The 20,286-nt window shown below is 43.4% G+C and overlaps 1 protein-coding gene across 2 annotated transcripts in view; it reads left to right on the top strand.

The window, feature by feature from the left end:
• The window catches only part of SQOR (sulfide quinone oxidoreductase), a 48,629-nt gene that overhangs the window by 7,656 nt on the left and 20,687 nt on the right, over window positions 1-20,286 (top strand). For both annotated transcript variants that reach the window (XM_058737851.1, XM_058737850.1), the window contains exons 2-3: window positions 13,286-13,526; window positions 16,495-16,665. In XM_058737851.1, the coding sequence (XP_058593834.1) occupies window positions 13,293-13,526; window positions 16,495-16,665 (405 nt within the window). In that variant the 5' untranslated portion in view covers window positions 13,286-13,292. The remainder of the gene's footprint in view (window positions 1-13,285; window positions 13,527-16,494; window positions 16,666-20,286) is intronic.

The following is a 20,286-nucleotide window of genomic DNA, read 5'->3' as shown; positions in this document are numbered from 1 at the left end:
CCAGGCTCTGAGCCGTCAGCCCAGAGCCTGACGAGGGGCTCGAACTCACGGACCGTGAGATCATGACCTGAGCCGAAGTCGGCCGCTTAACCAGCTGAGCCACCCAGGCGCCCCTCTTGATTCATTTTTTAAAGCAAATATTACTTCTGTGGTCTGAATGTCTGTGTTCCCTCCAAAACTTATCTGTTGAAATCCTGGCCCCCAAAAGTGATGGTATTAGTTGGTGGGGTCGTTGGGAGGTGATTAAGTCATTAGCCTTCACGAATGGGATTATTGCCTTATCAAAGAGGGTCCAAAGAGATCTAGAGCCTCTTCTAACATGTGAGGACATAGGAAAAAGGTCCTCACTCACCATGCTGGTGCCTTGATCTTGGACTTCCCAGCCTCCAGAACCGTGAGAAATAAATTTCTATTTATAGGCCACCCTGCCTGTGGTATTTCATAGTAGCCTGGAAGGACTAAGGCAATTACTGAGATCCTTCATTGTGGCAGGTGCTGTGCTAGGTGCTGGGACTAAAACAATGAGCATGTTACATGAGGTGTTTGTACTGACAGGGCTTACTTTCCAGGGGAATGGAGTACATGGTATTCCTTTGTCCCCTTATTATTATACCCTCCTGAAATGCCCTGCTCAACGTCCAGCCCAGGTCCTAGCTGCTCTAGTCCCTTCAGCCCAAGTCGATTCTGTAAGTCATGTTGCCTTCCTTGCCCTTCTCGGAACTTTCTTGTGGTCACTCAGTCATTTGTTGGCATTTTGATGCATCTTTTTTCCCAGAGAGATTAAAACCTCCTGGTGTTTTTGGGCTCTGGTGCTAGACTCTGGTCTTATCTATCCCCACTGGACCATTCCTGTCATCCTCTGGGATGGTCAGGATAGTTGGTGGTAGCAGGCAGAAAACCTCTGTAGTCTACCAAGAGGGTAGCACTAAACTCTCTGGCCACCTCCGTAGGAACAGTTGCCAAAAAATTTGGTACCTTTATTTTCTACACGTCCACCATCTCTGGGTTAGTGGAAGGAGTGTTAGGATTGACTTTCAAAAATCTAGGTTTATATTCAAGTTCTTGGATTTAACTAGAATGTTACTTAAACTTCTCTGAACCTCATTTTCAGCATCTATAAATGGGAATAACAACACCTTCCTCTTGAGACGGTTGTGATGATTAAGTAAGAGGATGCATTAGTTCCCTATTGCTGCTATAACAGATTCCCATGGACTTGGTGGTTTAAACAATACAAATTTCTGTTCCTACAGTACTGTAGTCCAGAAGTCCAACATGGGTCTCACCATAAATCCAAGTGCCAGCAGGGCCACATTCGTTTTGGAAGCTCCAAGGGAGAATCTGTTTTGCTCTGTTTTGTTTTTCTTTTCCAGCTTCTAGATGCTGCTCACATCTTTGGTTCATGAACCCCTTCTTCCATCTTCAGAACCAGCAACTTTTGTTTCTCTCTGACCTTTCTTCTAAGAGTCATGCCTGCCCTCTGGCCACAGCTAGGAAAGGTTCTCCACTCTTGAGGATCCATCCTATTCATACATGGGCCCACCTGTATAACAATGCAGACCACTTTCCCCATCTCAATGTCCTTAGGTTAATCGCATCTGCAAAGTCCCCTTTGCCTGCAATGTAACATATTCATAGATTCCAGGGAATCTTTGGTGGGGGGGTGTTATTCTGCCTGCCACAGTTCATACTCTGGCTCCCCAAAATTCAGACTTATCCCATATAGAAAATATATTCCCTCCAAGGTCCCTAAATAGGTCCCCTATTAGAGTATTAACGACGGCACAAAATCCAATTTGAGTCTCATTAGCTCCGAAGTCTCAATTTCATCTACTGAATAATCTAAATTACGTGTGAGCGAGGCTCTAGGGATGATCCATCCTAGGGTTCAATTCCTGTTCGTCTGTGCGCCTATGAAACTAAAGAAACAAGTTATCTGCTCCCAAAATACAGCGGTGGGGTAGGCATAGGATAAAAGTTATATAGGCATAGGATAAAGGTTCTGCTTGGAAAAGGGAAAAAGTGGAAGGAAAGAAAGGAGTCACTGGTCCCAAGAAATTTTAGAAATCCAGTTGGACAGGGGCCCCTGGGCGGCTCAATTGGTTGGGTGTTCGACTTCAGCTCTCAGGTCATGATCTCACAGTTCGAGTTTGAGCCCTATGTCGGGTTCTGTGCTGACAGCTCAGAGCCTGGAGCCTGCTTCGTATCCTGTGTCTCCCTCTCCCTGCCCCTCCCCCACTCGCACTTTGTCTCTCTCTCTCTCTCTCTCTCTCTCTTTCTCTCTCTCTGTCTCAAAAATAAAATAAACATTAGAAAAATAAAAATAAAATCCAGTTGGACAAATTACATTCGGTTTCAAGGCCTGGGAATAATCCTCTGCGGCTCTAGGCTCCACCCACTGGGCCATCCTTGATTTGTCACCAAATAGAGTATGTGGTTGCCAGTAAGTAGTCCTAGTTCATTTTTGCTGAACAATTCTTCCTTTAGTTTATCTCTTTTCTTTCACATTTTCCTAAAGGAGCAAGAAGAAATCTGGCTGCACCTTCAACACTTTGCTTGGGAATTTCCTCAGCTAAATGTTTAATTTTATCTCTTAACAAATTCTCCTTCTCACATAACTGTAGGACAGAATTATCTTAAGCTTTCTGCCCCTCTATAACAAGGATCCTTTTTCTCCAGTGTTCAGAAATATGTTCCTCACTTCATTCTAAGCCCTCACCATCAGAGCCTTTAATGTTTATATTTCTACTAATTGTCTGTTCCTGGTGCTCTAGGTGGTCTCTAAGATGATTTGTTTTTTTTCTCTACTGTGCTCCTTACTTCTTTCTGAATCTTACCCAGCATGGTGGTAATTGTGGTACACTAAGAAAGATTTTTTAAAAAAATATTACTCAGCAATGATGCCAATGGTCCACTTAAAATTTCTTCTAGCTTGGGGTGCCTGGGTGGCTCAGTTGGTTAAGCACCCACCTCCTGATTTCAGCTTAGGTCATGGTCTCACAGTTCATGGGTTTGAGCCCTGTGTAGGGCTCTACTCTGACAGCATGGAACCTGCTTGGGATTCTCTCTCTCCCTCCCTCTCTCTGTCCCTCCCGTGTTCACTCTCTCTCAAGATAAATAGATAAACTTAAAAAAATTTTTCTTCTAGCTTTTTTATGGCTTATTTTTAACATTCTAATATTTAAATTAGACCATATCATATTAAAAGAAAAAACTTTCCCCTGGAATTTGGCTCACCCTTATTCTTGGCCTACATTATAATTAGGTGGCAGAGCTGTGCTGTTCTGCCCTTAGGACCTGAAGCTAATAGACTGGGACCAGGACCAGGACTGGGGTGGGGAGGTGTCTGTCCAGCAGCACAGGTCCTGGTGTGTAGTAGATTCTCAATAAGCACTTGTGGAAACAGTCTTAGCATCATAGAGATTTCATGTAACTCTACTCTTTCCATAAAGATATACTTACACATTTAGCACAGCTAAATATAATTTAATTTGCAGACCTGTTGTGCGGGAAATAAATCTGTACATAAAAAGGTAGCTTAGATTATGTTTCCTGATTTTTGGCTCTGCAAATTTAGCCACTGCATGATTGAGACAAATTTAGTATAGGTATGAATGTGCACATGTATTTCTATCCTGTAGAAAACTTGTTCCTTAAACCCCTTTCTGAGCAACTCTGGCTAATGACACTTACCCTCTATCAAGAGTAAAAGGACAAAAAGGACGGGAAGACTTTCCTTGGTGGAGAAGATCGCTCATTTTGGTAGAGCAGGTGATAAATATATGACAAAGGAAAGGAAGGTCCAGTGCTCTATTCTTCTGGAGTAATTATTGCATTAAAAAATTCTACTGTAGCTATGTTACTTACTTGTAAAAATTTGACCCAATCACCCACATAATTATAACATTCCACAGTAATATGTAATTAAATTGCTTTTTAGGGGAGCCTGGGTGGCTCAGTCGGTTAAGCGGCTGACTTCGGCTCAGGTCATAATCTCGCGGTCCGTGAGTTCGAGCCCTGCGTCAGGCTCTGTGCTGACAGCTCAGAGCCTGGAGCCTGTTTCAGATTCTGTGTCTCCCTCTCTCTGACCCTCCCTCATTCATGCTCTGTCACTCTCTGTCTCAAAAATAAATAAACGTTAAAAAAAAATTAAAAAAAAATTGCTTTTTAAATGCTTGCCACCTGACAGTTCAATGGATATGTAAGGAGGAGCAGAGAAAAAAATTTGTTACACGTATAAAATCTTCCAACACATCAGGAGATGACTGCTATGAAGGAAGAAATTGTTCCTCAGAGTTCCCCGGGAACAGGAGCAAGATACCCCCATTGGGCCACACGGGGAAGCACCTGGTGGGTCAGTAGGCAGGAAAATTGAGGGGAAAGCATGGGCAAAATCTATATTTTTTATTATTTTTTATTTTTAAAATAGTTTTTTATTTTTTTATTTTTAAAAAGCACTTTATTTTAAAAAAATGTTTATTTGTGAAAGGGAGAGAAAGAGAGTGCGTGTGTGCACACAGGGGAGGGGCAGAGAGCGACGGGGACAGAGCATCTGAAGCAGGCAGCCAATGTGGGGCTCAAACTTTTGAACCAGGGGATCATGACCTGAGCCAAAGTCCGATGCATAACCGACTAAGCCACCCAAGGCCCCCACAAACCTATATCGTAGTTTTTGTGAGGCAGGGGGAACGAGATGACCAGGTTTGGGGTTGGCTAATTTGAATAAATTTTAGTGGGCTTTGGGGTATAGGGGCTACCCCAGTTGTCTGATGTCTGGTGGTAGAATAATTAGGGCAGAAGGATACTGCTTTATGAAGTGTACAGCCAGATGGGGGAGGTGGTTTGGAGTATGGGCTCCCCATGGGTTGGTTTACATAATAGAGGGGTGCTCCCAGACAAGCTATTTACTGTCTTAAGGAGTTAGCTAGCACTGGAGGGGCAGTCTCTCTAGGATTAGCAAGTCGCCCAGATGTCAAACAATCCTAAAATACAAAAAATTAAAAACATTATTAATACAGTAGGACTCAAAACACCTCCAGAAAGATTTCATGAAGTGTCTAATCCAGTGCCTTTGATATGTACCACAAATATGACTGCATCATTTACTTGAATGCCCTTCAGATTAAGATGAGATCATATTAAGGAACCACAGTATTTATGAGACAATGTTTGGCATTTTCTTGAGACCCAAAAGTGGTACTAATCCAACCGTAGTAACAATTTCTTTCCTAAGATTTTTCTAGATTTGGATTTGCCGTTTTATAGGTTAAGTCAGAGGGTATGATAGTTAACTTTATGTGTCAACTTGCCTGGGCCACACGGTGCCCGCACATTTGGTCAGACATCACTCCCGTGTGTCTATGAGGGTGTTTTCTTGAGGAATCCTTATGCAGATTGCCCTTCCAATGTGGGTAACCTCATCCAATCAGGTGAAGATCTGAATAGAACCAACAGGCTGACCTTCCCACTAACAGAGAATCTTTCCTACCTGATTGCCTTGAACAGGAATGTTAGTTTTCTCCTGCCTATACTTGGAACTGAAACATGAGCTCTCCCTGGGTCTTGAGCCTGCTGACCTTTGGACAGAAACTGCACCATTGGCTGTCCTAGGTCTCCAGCTTGCTGACTGAAGATCTTGGACTTGTCTGCTTTCATAATTGTGTAAGCCAGTTCCCAGGAGTATTCTCCATGTCATAGGGAAAATGATGATGTTTGCTTTCGTTCTCTTCCTTACTCTTTTCCGTCTCCTCTGGTCGAATCCTGATTCTATTCTATTTTATTTTTCTATTTTATTTTGTAATTTAATTTAATTTAACTTAATTTACTTATTGGCCGTGTGCCCTTGAGAATGTAATCTATCTTCTACAACTTTTTTCAGTTGTAAAATGAGGCTAAAGTGTCCACCTCAAGTGCCCAGCACAGTGCCTGGCACTTAGGAATGTGCTGTAGGGCAGTGATGGACCAGTTTTACATTAGGGATCCGGATGTAGCTTCAGATTGTTCAGAGAAGCTGTGTTGTGTTGGGAAGGGGTGAGAGGGGGATTGGCAAAACTCAGAACTGGTAAAAGGAAAGGTTGGCAAGTTGTGAGTCCCAGGCAGGTGGGTGGGCAGTGTGCCCTAAAGAAGTGCTGTAGGCACTAGATGTGGATTTACCCAGAAGCAAATGGAGTTCAAGCTTCAGGGGCCATCTCTTGTATAGGTCCACCTGCATGCAGAGCGGGGGGTTCCAGGAGGGGAGGGGTAGCCAGGCTGTAACCAGGAATTATTTCTATGCTTGTATTTCTGATAAATTGCCTCAAAGACAGATCAGAAGAAAGAGTCCTGAATCACCAAGAATCCAGACATTTATTGTGATTTATTTTCTCATTCAAAGTTAACATTAACTATCATATCTAATTTTGTATTTGTAACTTCAGTCCCTAAATTGTATAGGCTTCGATGGCCATAAAACCAGGACTGGAGTCCTGCCCCTCTGGGAGATGGTATGTGTGGCCATTTGGGGTTGCAGGATTCTTCTGCCCTGCCCTACCCAACCCAGCACAGAGGCTGTCCCGGGATCTGGAGCCCGGAGAAGGTCCCTCTTCTCCTCTGAACTGTGAGCTCTGGCTAATGCCTGCCTTGCTACCCCAGGGGATATTCAGAAAAAGTTGTTGTTCACATAAAGTATTCATCATGGCTCCAGCCCTGATGCGGACTCATTGTGTGAGTTTTGGAGGATCACCTTGCCTCTCTGATCCTCAGTTTGCCCATTTGTAAAGTGGTATCCATACCTCCCATGCAGGTTCAGGTGTGGGCCCTGTGAATTGTACAGCTCTGTGCACATGGGAGGGAAATATGATTATAATTATGTTGCTATTCCTGTATTTCTGTTATCTTGCTATTACTTGAAATATGCCCACAACTTACCATTTCAGTAACTAAAGAGCAAAGTCACTGCCCACTCTGACACCGGTGTTTTTATTTTTTTAGTTTTTATAAACATTTATTTATTATTAAGAGACAGAGAGAGACAGAGAGAGACAGAGCATGAGCATGGGAGGAGAAGAGAGAGGAGGAGACACAGAATCTGAAGCAGGCTCCAGGCTCTGAGCTGTCAGCACAGAGCCCGATGAGGGGCTTGAACTCACAAACTGTGAGATCATGACCTGAGCCGAAGTCGGATGCTCAATGGACTGAGCCACTCAGGCACCCCTGACACACTGGTTTTTAATTTTTGTTTTTTGCTGTTTCTTCTTCTTCTTCTTCTTTTTTTTTTTTTTTTAAGTTTATTTATTTATTTTGAGAGAGAGAGAGACAGACTGAGAGAGGGAGAGGGAGAATCCCAAGCAGGCTCTGTGCTGTCAGGTTAGAGCCTGATGTGGGGCTCCAACTCATGAACCATGAGATCACAACCTAACCTGAAACCAAGAGTCAGACAGTCAACTGACTAAGATACCCAGGTGCCCATTTTTTATTGTGGAAACTTTTCAATATGTACAAAAATACACTACCATGGGGAATGCCCTCATATATCCATAGTTGGCTTCAAATTATTATCAACTCATGGCCAATCTTGTGTCTTCTAAGCTCCTACCCACTCTGCCTTAAGCAAGTTCCAAATCATTTCAATTGTAAGAATTTCAGTATGTATTTATAAAAGATAAGGGCTCTTTAAAAATTATATCAGTATTATTGTTGTATCTCACCCCTCTCCAAGAAATGTAATTTTTTTACTTTTCAGTTTGTAGATTCCTTCCCACCCCTCTCCGTGGGGCAGAAGTTACTTTAAATTTGAACATAAATAGAATTCAGCTGTGAGGCATGTTCCGTCAACTATCTCTTAGGTCTAAAACTGTGAGAACATCCAACTGAAGAGTTAGTTTGAATTAAACTCTGCTGCTTAAATTAGTGCTATAACCTTAGGTAAGTTCTCTAACCTTATACTAAACCTCAATGTTCTTATCTGTAAAATGGGGATACTAACATCTCTTTTATAAAGTTATTTTAAGGAGTCTCTGAGACGGTGTCAGTAAAGTACAACCAGTAAATACTCAGTAAATGTTAGCTATTATTATTATGACAGTTTCTCCCCACTTCTTCCTATCAAATCCTGTCTTCTGGGAGTAATTGGTTGAGAGCTGTAACTGATGATAGATAGCCTAAGGGCTGACTTAAGTAAATAAGCCTAGAGAGCCCAAGGGGGAGGAGCAGATGGGAGAGGAGGAACCTTTCAGGAGTCCTACCACCTGGGCACTAGGGGAAAGCCCTACCTGTGCTGCGTGGACAAGGCTCACTTGTGTCTCGGAGACTGGGACTCACAGGGATTCAGACCATCAGGACATAACAGTTCAGAGTAAGTTTGGCCCAGGGAAGCTGGAGGCCGAGAGGTAGGGTGGGAGGAACAGAGTGGGTGACCAGAGCTGGAGGCTGTTCGTTATCTATTTTTTGCTTTGATTTTGGAAGTGTTCTACAAAGCCGACAAGTTGAAGGTTTGGCTTTGTGGTTATTGAAACCCAAAGCAAGGAGGGCCCTGCCTGATGTCGGCTTGAGGTAAAACAATTGTGAACCATACAAAGACCCACTGTTTCCTCAAGAGCAAAAGTAGCCGAAAGGTTAAGTACAAGTCTTGCTGGCCCCATGGATCTTTCATTAAGAATGCTCTGAATAATCCTTACTTAGAGGCCTGCTCTGTTTGAACTCAGCCAGGTGTCCTGACACCCAGCGAGTGTCATGTCATGTGCCATAAGATTAGGGAGATTTTGACACAGGCGATCTGCACTGCCTGTGCAAGAAGGGCCAGGAGTGGAAGGCGTGGAGGCCCAAAGACTTGTCTGGACCGCGGCCCAGAGCCCGCAGTCAGGGATGTAAGTAGGAGATGCCGAGGAGACTGACTTCTCCTTTCAGTCAGCAGGGATTTTACTTTGCTAGTTAGGCTACAGATACAGCAAAGCATTTATTCTGATCCCTTAAAGGAGGCACTCGATTTAGGATTCACTGAAGACTGTTTATCTAACTTCAAATAATGAAATTATTTAATTATAAAATCTATTGCATGCACATGTTAAATGAAAGTTAAATTTGCCTTATTTATTTTTTAAGTGTGTTTCACCTCTTAAGAATGTAGAGATAAAGTGGCTGTATTCTTCTGTATCATTGGTAGTTAATTCTTATTTCTTTTTTTAATTAAAAAAATATTTATTTTAGAGAGAGAGAGTGTGTGCTCATGTTGGGGGAGGGGCAGAGGGGAGAGAAAGAGAAAGGGGGAGAGAGAGAAAGAGAGAGAGAGAGAGAGAGAGAGAGAGAGAGAGAGAGAGAGAGAATCTTAAGCAGGCTCCACTCGGGGCTTGATCCCATGACCCTGGGATCATGACCTGAGCCAAAATCAAGAGTTAGATGCTCAACCAACTGAGCCCCCCAAGTGCCCCTTAAAAAATTTTTTTTTGTCATTTTATTTATTTTAGAAAGAGAGAGAGTTAATTCTTATTTCTTAACCTCACCAGTTTCAGGCTACCTTTACAAGAGACTATGTATGAAATCATGTAAGATTTATGCTTCTTAGTTATTTGGTTGACAGAAATTATCTGTTTCTTTTCTGATCTGATCCAATGACTGTCATAAAAGGCCAGGTCAGGCCTGGCCTTTCTTTTCTGTTTGCTTTCTGGTTAAGATTGTGTGACCGTTGCTTCCTTCGATTGTCTGGTTGTTTTGGTTGTTGCTATAGACTTGATTTAGGTCAATGTCAGACCTTCTTATTGGTTCCTGTGTAATGTTTTCTGACAACACTTCTAGCACCAAATATATGGTTTTTCCAACACCAATCAGTTCTCTGACACCAAGTGGGTGTCCAAAAATTCAATTCTGACATTAATTCCCAGAATTAAATCAGACCCCACAGGTTAAGGGCTCAGCCACATAAGACTGCCCCCACCTCAGATGTCAGCTGCAAATGGGGGTCCCAGGGGACCCACACTTCTGCCTGGCTGACTACAAGTTTGGGGGCTCCCATGATCCCCACTCCTTAAGTTTTGACAGTTCACTAAAATGATACACGGAACTCAGGAAAACACTTTACTTATGCTTATCAGTTTATTATAAAGTTTGTTTCAACACAGAAACAGCCAGGTTGAAGAGAGCATAGGTATGGGGATTGGGTGGGGGGTAGGAGCCAGGTAGCGACCCCCCCCCCCCAGCACTTCCGCGTGTTCACTAACACAGAAGTTCTCAGAATCTTGTTCAAGAGTTTTTATAGAATCAGTCCCCACGACATTCTGTTTGATGACTGTTATTAATGAAGCTGATAAAACTGTTTCAGAGGACTTTGTGTTTATAAATATCGAATCCAGAAACAGCCTATGGGTAGCTGCTGAAATAAAACAGAACTAGCTTTCTTGGCTGAATGAGGGAAATATTTGCGTGGACTCTTCCTCTTTCAAGAGGAAAACCATGGCGTGTTAGGCTGGAAGGGAACGAGGAGGTTATATGATGTTGGATGGAGTGGCTGGAAACCAGGAACTTAGCCAGGCCTCCTCCTAGATCACTATTGTTCAACCCTTTCCAGGAGGTTTTAAGATGTAGTGTGAAGACCATGAAAAAAGGGCTTCTCTTTCTGGGAAGTGAAGGGTTTTGCTGTGATTCTGTCATTTTGTGGATAATATGAAAAGGCAGAATGTGACAACTGTCTGTTCACCATAAAACATCTTCTTTCCCTACCAAACAGCAACATCCAACTTGGTGGTTTCCTCTACTCCTCAGTCATTTAAAAAAAAAAAAAATCAAATTGAGTGATTTTTAAAATTTAAAAATCTAGAGTTCATTAAAGAACACTTGAGAAAAACACCCAGAAAGAAGAGGAAAAAGCCAATTATAGTTATATCAAAACATTAATATTGAGGTGTCAGTACCATTAAAAAATAGTTTGCCTTCTCTGGGAAGTATGGAAAATATATGTCTGGATTTTTTCCCTTTAACATCATCGCATAGGCAGTGTTTTGTTGCTGCTGATAAAGATCACAGAGACAGTAGAGTACAGTGGTGGTTTAAAACAGAGGCTGTGGCACCAAAGTGCCTGGGTTCAAATCATGGCCACCACTTATGGGCTATATCATCTTGAGGAAGTCACTTACCAGCTCCCTGGCTCGATTTTATCATCTGTAAAATGGAGATGATAATGGCATCCGGGTCACAAATTAAATGCTTGTGTAAAGGACTTAGTAAATGTTACTAATCAAAATAAAGATTTTATTATAACATTAACATATGTATGTAGTAGACACTTTATAAAACACAGAAAAGCGGAAGAAATCAAAATCACCCATTATCTTACATAACCATACTTAACCTTTCTCCCTGATGTTTTGACGTTCAGACTGCTATTCCCTGCCCCTCCCTACCACATTAAATTGAGTCAGTCATAAATTCACGTTAGTTAAAACTGGGCCCCGAGCCTTCCCTGGCCAATGTGGAGTCTGTAGTTTTTTCTGTAACCAGGATGTAATCAGAGCCAGTCCACAAACCACTTAACTGAGGGTTCACCATATTAGGAATAAATATGTGAGAAATACTTGTGTAAAGTTTTTTTTTCTTTAGCATTATTAGTTATTTCCTTAGTCTGGAATCCCAGAAATGGAAATGCAGGGGCAATGGCTGAGAAATGTTACCTTCTAGAAGGGTCACACTGATTTTAAACTTCTAGCTACAGTTTATGAGCCTGCCCCACTTACTGTGGGCACCCAAATCCGCCCACCTCCCTCGCTTGGAAGTTGTGTGTTTGTGGGGGGTGAGGAGGGGGTGGTGGGGTGGGTACCCAAACCCTGGAATAGTTAATTCTAATTAAAATCAGCACTTGGCTCCTCCTTCCCACTGGGTTGATTCTGCCTCCTCCAGAGCCTTTCTTGCTTCCTTTTACGTCCTTTCCCCCTCTTGGCTTTGTTTAATCCCCTCCTGTAGCCTTCTTCTTCTTTTGTTGGGGGAAAATCATATCATTAAATCATTCCCAGTAAGAAGTTAGTGACCTCAGCAGCTGGAAGTGTTATCCCCCAGCTGTGTTTGCATTTTAATAAAGCGTTGTTGAACCCAGAGGACTAAACTTGATGGTGAAATTTGGGCCACGGAATACCCAGAGAAGGTGATATTTTTGAGTCTGGGCCCTTCACCTATTGGTAAGTAGGTGGCATCCAAGGTGTAGGTCCCCTTCTGTGGATGGGGTGAAGCCAGGGCCAGTTTCTGAGAAGCTTTCACTTTCTCACTGCCACTGCACTAACGACTCAGCAAAGAGACACCTTTGCCTAAAGGTAAAGTGTGTCTCTGGGGGGAACTGGGAAGGAGAGATTGTTTACTGAATTGGATATAATAAAAGACCAGTCAGCAGCATGTGCGGATTCTTTACATAAAATATAACTTTATGATACCAGGCAGGGCTCCTTTTATGGCCTTTTAATCATCGAGTTGCAATTACCAAGGGTGTGGAGGGCTTTTGCTTATGTGCAGCCAGTGATTTGATTACACTGCATGTCCGTGAGCAGGCGGAGCCACGAGGCCTCTGAGTGGGGCCAACAGCCCCATTTACCTTGCTCTGAACTCCAGGTTGCAGAAGGTGGGTTTCTTCTGGACTGTTTCTGTTCCATCAAGATCTGGGGTGCCCTTTATGGCAGGGAATTGTACAGGTGTCTCTTCGTGGACTCCTACATCTTTGATGGGCTCAAAGGTCAAAGAAACAGTTGTAGAGTGTGCCTGAGAGGAGAATGGGTGACACCCTAGGTTTATGGATGGACAAGGATAAGCGTTGGCTAATTATTTTTATGATTATTATTATTTTAAGTTTATTTATTTATCTTGAGAGAGAGAAAATGAGCAGGGGAGGGGCAGAGAAAGAGAGGGAAAGAGAGAATCCCAAGCAGGCTCCATGCTGTCAGTACAGAACCCAATGTGGGGCTCCATCTCATGAAATGTGAGATCATGACCTGAGCCAAAACCATGAATCAGACACTTAACTGACTGAGCCACCCAGGCGCCCTAGTGTAGGCAAATTATTAGAACTTAAAAAGTAAGTTCTAGTTCAAACAAAAGTCCTAGGGGTCCTGAAAGAAGGAGGGAGAGTAATAGAAAGCTTAGCCAATTATTAACTATCAGTGGAGTGTTCCCAGGAGACTTCTGACCACAGCTGGATGGGAATATAAGGGTCTTGAGAATAGATGGTGGGAACCAACTAGAGCTGGTCAGATGCCAGCGCCCCCTTCCTCCCTGAAAGAAAATGTTTTAGTCCCATAGGGTCCCTACCTTACGCACGGCCTTGTCTGCTCCTTTCCAGCCTGAAGATGACCCCATTGGCCACTGTGGTGTCTGGCCCCCGGGCCCGGCTCTTTGCCTGCTTCCTCAGGCTGGGTACTCAGCAGGCTGGCCCACTTCGGCTGCACACAGGGGCCAGCCTTGCAGCCAAGAACTACTATGAAGTGCTGGTACTGGGTGGGGGCAGTGGCGGGATCACCATGGCTGCCCGCATGAAGAGGAGAGTGGGTGCAGAGAACGTGGCCGTTGTCGAGCCTAGTGAGGTAAGTGTCCCTGTTCTGAGTACATGAGTGTGTGTGCACGTGCACCTGTGTGTTCAGGGGTAGGCCGTGGATGGCTGTCAGGCACTGTGTCGTCACATTCCCAGATTAGTGCTTCTCCTTCTGGGCACAAAAAGCAGGCTGTCTAAAAGGACTGGGAGAAGGTGGAGAGAGGGAGGGAGGGAGAAAGAGAGAGAGAGAGAGAGAGAGAGAGAGAGAGAGAGAGGACAGATCTCTGGGCTGTTATGGTCTTCTTTGTATTAGTTTCTGAGCATTGCCATAACAAATTATCATAAACTTTGTGGCTTAAAACAACAGATTTATTTGTTCACAGTTCTGGAGGCTAAGGTGTTAGTAGGGTGATGCTCCCTCTGAAGGCTGTGGAGGGGAGAGGGAGTCAGTCCCAGGCCTCTCTCCTAGCTTCTGGTGGTTGTGGACCATCCTTGGCATGCTTTGGCTTGTAGCTGCTTCATTCCAGTCTCTTCCTTCATCTTCGCGTGGCCTTCTCTCTGTGTGTCTTTAGTGTCTTCGTCTGACCTTATTATAAGGACACCAGTCTTTGGATTTAGGGCCTACTCTAATCCAGTCTGACCTCATCTTAACTTGATTACATCTGCAAAGTCCCTATTTCCAAATAAGATCACATTCACAGGCACTGGAGGGAGGACTTGAACATATCTTTTTGAGAGAGACAGTTCAACCCACAAAAGCTTCCCAATTCCAACCCAGCATCCAGAGGAAAATCAGTGACCATTGTACTTTCCTTTCTCCGTTCTAGTCTGGAGAACGGGTGATGAGTTGAGCAGCAGGGAGGCCTCTGGGAAAGGTGTTAGTGGGTTTGGGAAATTTAAATGCAAAGGTTTACAAATAGATAACAAAGCAGAAAAAGGTAGAGATACCAGAAAGGAAGTTGGGAAGTGTTTGTATGGCACTATTTCATGCACAACATTTTAAGGTGGTCCTCAAAGCTTCAGCAAAGCTTCAGAAAAATGATTCCAGAGTTTTGGGGGTTTGACTAAGGTTTCCTAGGGTACTAGGTATGTACCCATTGGGGCCTGTGCCCTTGGGAGGGAAGCAAAATGGATCCAATGCCTGTTTGGTGGGGAGGGTAGGTCAAGAAAAGCACACACCTTTTCAAGAAGTCTCCCCAGTTCCTCATGCACTGCCTAGGGCTTTGTTGTAATCTCTGTTGTAATCACTGTATGCTGTGATCTGAGAGTAGAGTAGAGGGGGTGTGCCCTACCATTTTCCTTTCTAAAGTGATTGATTCAGGATCCATGTTAAAAAAATTTTTTTTTAAATGTTTATTTTGAGAGAGAGAGAGAGAGAGAGAGAGCAAGCTGGGGAGGGACAGAGAGAGAGGGAGACAGAAGATCCAAAGCAGACTCTGTGCTGTCAGTATAGAGAGGGACGTGGGGCTCCCACAAATTGTGGGATTGTGACCTGAGCTGAAGTTGGCCACTTAACCGACTGAGCCTCTCAGGCGCCCCTGGATCCGTGTTTTAAATCACAGTGATCTGAGAGCTCTGTCAGGGGCCTGTGGTGTATTATAGCTAAGCCATGGGCAGGTCTCCCATTGGGGTTACTCTTTGTATGAGGGCACTTCTGAAGCAATGGGCACAATTTAGGAGGCCAGAATCCTGGCCTCCTGGTCCTTCCCCGTGAGGAAGTTTGGGACAGGAGTCTTTCAAAGGTGCTGCCAGGGGCTCAGGGGTTTGGTACTTTCCTTCCCGTGTCCCGTGTTGTGATTGGTGGAGCTGAGGCTTGTGTGTAGTCTGAAAAAGAGTCTGGGCTTCTATTTTTATTCCTTTTTCTGTTCAAGATGGAGTTGAAATCAGTAAGTTCTCACCATTGGAGGCGTCTGCCCCCCTCATCTTTGATCACATCCATTACTGGCTGTAGGGAGATTGCAAAGCCATTTTTCATATCCTCTTTACTGCTCTGTGGCTGGCAACTCTGTCCAGCCAGATTAAGGCGTTTTGACAGTGTTGAGAGTTCTTGGTCCCCCAGGCCACTCCATGAGTGTATTGGGGTTCTCAGAAGCCATTAGATCAATCTGCCCTTTGCCCATGAGTCTAGAACTTTCGAAACTAACTTATATCAAGAGAGGACCATCTGAAGCAGGAGAATTCCAGGACACAGTGGGATTTTGGCATTATAAGGTAGACTCTGGTGCCTACCGGCTTCAGGTATAAAGCCTCAGAGAGAAGAGGAGGGTGTACTGGGGCTGATAGGGAATGTATGTAGTCTTCCATGGGCTTGGGAAACACAGTTGGAAGTTAAAGAAGTTTTGAGGGGCATCTGGGTGACTAAGTCGGTTAAGTGTCTGACCTCAGCTCAGGTCATGATCTCGTGGTTCACGAGTTCGAGCCCCACATTTGGCTCTGTGCTGACAGCTCGGAGCCTGGAGACTGCTTCGGATTCTGTGTTTCCCTCTATCTCTGCCCCTCCCCCACTCGCACTGTCTCTCTCTTAAAAATAAATAAATACTAAAAATTTTTTTGTAATTAAAAAGAAAAGAAGAGTTTTGAGACTCCTCAAAAAAGGTTATAAACTTTCCAGACTTACTGTAGTCTCCAGATGCTTCTAAGGAACCATATTTAGGATTCTAGGCTTGATTTTCCTTTATGTCTGTGTGCATAAATGTATCCATCATGTATATGTATGTATGCATGTATATATAACATGTACGTGTTAAGCACCAAGTCAACTTTGAGCAATAAATAATACAATGGTCATGAAACATAGTTGATGGCTTTTTTTTTTTTTTTTAATGTTCTTGGCAGAATTCTTATGTTGGGTGACTGCCCTTCAGAGCTTAGCATAATGGGAGACACCAATGGAGGGAGGAGGCTAAACTTCTAAGACTTCTAGTTGTGATGATCCAAGGGTTGGAAGGGAGTAACTGAGAGTCTAGCTCATGTGCCTTTAATTTTAACCCTTTTGAATCGCCAAATACTTTGCTTCTCAGAGACATTTCTACCAGCCAATCTGGACGCTGGTGGGTGCAGGTGCCAAACAGTTATCCTCGTCAGGCCGTCCCACCGCGAGTGTGATACCATCTGGAGTAGAATGGATCAAAGCCAGAGTGATTGAGCTGAACCCAGACAAGAACTGCATCCACACAGACAATGGCAAGGAGGTAACCACTGGGGTCCTTTGGCTTTTGTTAATCAGGGCTTGTGTTAACGCACAACAGTTACCAAGCTAGACAGCTTCATGGAGAGAGAGCAACATATATGAATGTGTGTTCATGGATGTATGTGTGTTGATACAGCATGAGGTGGGAAAGCATGTGGTGATTGGAGGATGGGGTAGACAAAAGGACTGAGTGATGCTGAATAAATGAACAACTAAGACATGTGTTTGTTGAACACCCACTGTTGCTCTGTTGCCTGATACAGTATCTTGCATCTGAATGTTTATTCAACAAATACTACTGCTACGTGTTAAAATAGCAGGCACCTCCCTTCTTTTACCTTTGAAACTGCCAGCTTCTTTACCTGATGGCTGACCTCCCAGAGGAAGGGGATGTGGGAAAATATCCATCCCAGTTACACCAGGGGTTGCTATGCCAGAGTGATGAGGGACTGTGTGAGTCTGGATTGTACCAGGGCTAAGAAGATTTTCTGTGGCTAGAGCTTGAGGCTCTCAAGTGTTCAGGACCATTTAGAGTCTCCTCCCATCACCCAGAGATCAAAGCCCCTGTGTTTGACTGAGGGGATGAGGGCGGATGGTGAGATGATGGACTCAGGAGGCATCTGCAGTGTCATGTCCTCTTGTCTGTTGCCACGCTCACGGCTGTGGCAGGCGGTGCACTCTGGCATTTTCACAGAGCTGTAGAATCTGGAAGTGGGTGGGGATCTGAAGGGTTTCAAGTCCAATCCCTTCCTCTAAGCAGGGGCTCATTGGTGACAGGCATTTGTAACCCTTCCTTGGGTCATGGATCTTTCTGAACACCTGAAAATAAGCCCTGTCTAGAAAATTCACATTCATACCAAATTTTGCATTTAATTTCACTGAGTTCAGATTCTTTGTAGCTTTTTTCTAAACCCAGATCAGGAGTACCTGCCTTATAGCGTTATTGATCTTGGCTCTCTAGCCAGCCAGCCAGCCTGCTTGTCTGTGTGCCTGCCTGCCTGCCTTGCTCTTCCCACAAATAATTATTAAGTATATTTTCTACTTTGAGAGAGAGACTGCGAGCATGATTGTGTGTAAGCAAGAGGGGGAGGGGCAGAGAGAGAGAGAGAGAGAGAGGGAGAGAGAGAATCCCTAGCAGGCTCTGTGCTCAGCAGAGTCTGACTCGGGGCTCAATGATGACCTGAGCTGATATCAAGAGTTGAAAGCTTAACTGACTGAGCCACCCAGGTGCCTCTTTCCCTTCCCTCTCCTTCTCTCCCCTCCCCTTCTTCTTTCATAAGCTCTATGCCCAATGTGGGGTCAAACTCATGACTCTGAGATCAAGAGTTCCATGCTCTACTGACTGAGCCAGCTGGGTACCCCTATTAAGCATCTTCTATAAGCTAGATACAGATTTAGGCATGAGTGAACAAAAAGAAACAAAAATCCTTACTGTCCTTGATTTTATATTCAAGTGGGGAAGGGCATCCGATAACTAATAGACATAGTAAGTAAATTATATAGTGTGTTAGAAGGTGATGAGTATTAATGAAAATAAATAGAGCAGAGTAACTGAGATTGGGGCATGTGGGAGAGGGATTGAATTTAAAATGGGCTGGTATTTACATGTCCCAGGGTCAAGGAGCTCTCTGATAACAAGTGATCTGTCTCCATTTTTTAGACAGACAGACAGACAGACAGACAGACAGACAGACAGACATGTTATATGAAATTTTTGCCTTTACTGAGTCAGAATCCATTTCTGTAACTACTTTCATACTCTTTGTTAGACCCCCAGGGTGTTATTGGCCTCAATAATTTCTTGTTCCTTGTTTTATCCTGTAGCCTGGCCAAGAATATCTTTTCTTTTCTGTGGGAGAATCCTTCAACTATTTGAAGATGGCTCTTATCATCTGTGTAAATCTATTCTTCAGGTAGATTTGTGCCCTGTCTCCACTTTCCTCAATTCTTTCTCCTGTTTTGTGGTCTCTGATCCTCTCACTGTTCTCTCTACCCTGCTTTGGACATCATCTGGCTTGTTAGTGCCCCCATGAAAAAGGTTGCCTGGAAGAATAGGCAACTTTACAGAATAGCCCAGAATAGAGTGAGATCATTCTCTCCCACAACTGGATATAGCCTAAGTTAGCATTTGCCTTTTTAGCAGGCAGTTACCACAATGCTGATTCATGCTGGGCTTGAGGTCAGTTCAAACTTCTGGGTGTTTTTCTCATATGAACCAATGTCAAGTCAGGCTATATATATATATATATATATATATATATATATACACACACATACATAAATGTGCATATATTTACATACATATATGTACATGTATGTATATATATGTAGAAAGCCATATATGGATATGGAAATATGTAATGGATTAGAATATATATGTTCTATATATTACATATATGATATATATCATATTCTATATATAATATATATATATATATATATATATATATATACATACATACGTAAGAATTATTTATCTCTCCCTGTTGATGAACTTATTTTCTGTCTCTTTTGTCTGTCTCTAAGAGAACAGACAGAATTAAACAGAAGATTATTCATAGTTCACAAGTTTGAGCTTTGGGGCTCATTTCCTCTGTCAGTTCACTGCTTGTGGGGCCAGGGCACCTGTCCCTGACAGCATATATCACCTCTTTGGTACAGCAGTGCCTGCCTCCTTGATTAGACCCCTTCATATTACACGTATGGCTCAGAGTCCTCTGTGGTTGGGTTTGTGCATATCTTAAGAATCATAAACTTGTCCCATGTCTTAAGAATGAAAGGCACTGGTAGGTGTTCTCACTTCTGAGCCTTAGACATGTAAGGCTCAGACTCTTAGGAAAGTTGCAGGGTTTTGTTTTAGGGCTGGGGAAGAAATTGCCGTGAGCTGGCAGGACTTTATTCCAAGATTTTATTAAGTATGTTAGCCAGATATCAGAGATCTGCATAAAACATCTCATGGGGGAGATGTTGTCTTGTTGGTTTTAGTTCCTCTTCCCAATTTGCCTGGATCTTTTGGATTTGTGACTCTGTCATCCGATTAACATTTTTCCCCTAGCCATTATCTATGATAGATTCATTTAAGTTCAGGGTTTTAATTTGGTAAAACCAAATCTCTGTCTCTAGAGAGCTTTTTCTAGCTCGCATCAATGAATCAACATTCTTCAGCAAATATTTTTTGCTAAAAATTTACCAAAATTATTCCATTCTTAGTTTACACTTCACTATTTTTTCAAGACTGAGTTGAAGGGATTGCTGAAATCCAGCCTCGTTGTGTCTCTGACTCTTCCCTGATGCAAGGGTCTCTGTCTGGAATGTGTCCCTTAGGCTCTGTGTGGGCTGGCCCTTGTCCTTCTCCAGACTTAACCTGATTCTGGTTCTATTCTCTGTCTCATTTCTGCTCCAGTAGATTTTCCTTTCATTTCACATGCCTTGGCCTCCTTCTTCCCCAGGACATTTTCACATGCTGAGTTTATCTCTTTCCCTAGCTAACTCCTACTTAGCTTTACCTTAGCTGTACCCCTTCAGGAAAGCCTTTCCTAACCTACTGGACTGGGTCAGGTATCCCCTGGAGACGCTATCACAGCATTCTGTGATTTAGTAATTATTTGTGTGATTATCTGGT

The sequence above is a fragment of the Neofelis nebulosa genome, chromosome 7, assembly GCF_028018385.1.
Source record: "Neofelis nebulosa isolate mNeoNeb1 chromosome 7, mNeoNeb1.pri, whole genome shotgun sequence".
Lineage (NCBI taxonomy): Eukaryota > Metazoa > Chordata > Mammalia > Carnivora > Felidae > Neofelis > Neofelis nebulosa.
This window is presented reverse-complemented; position numbering and strand designations above follow the sequence as displayed.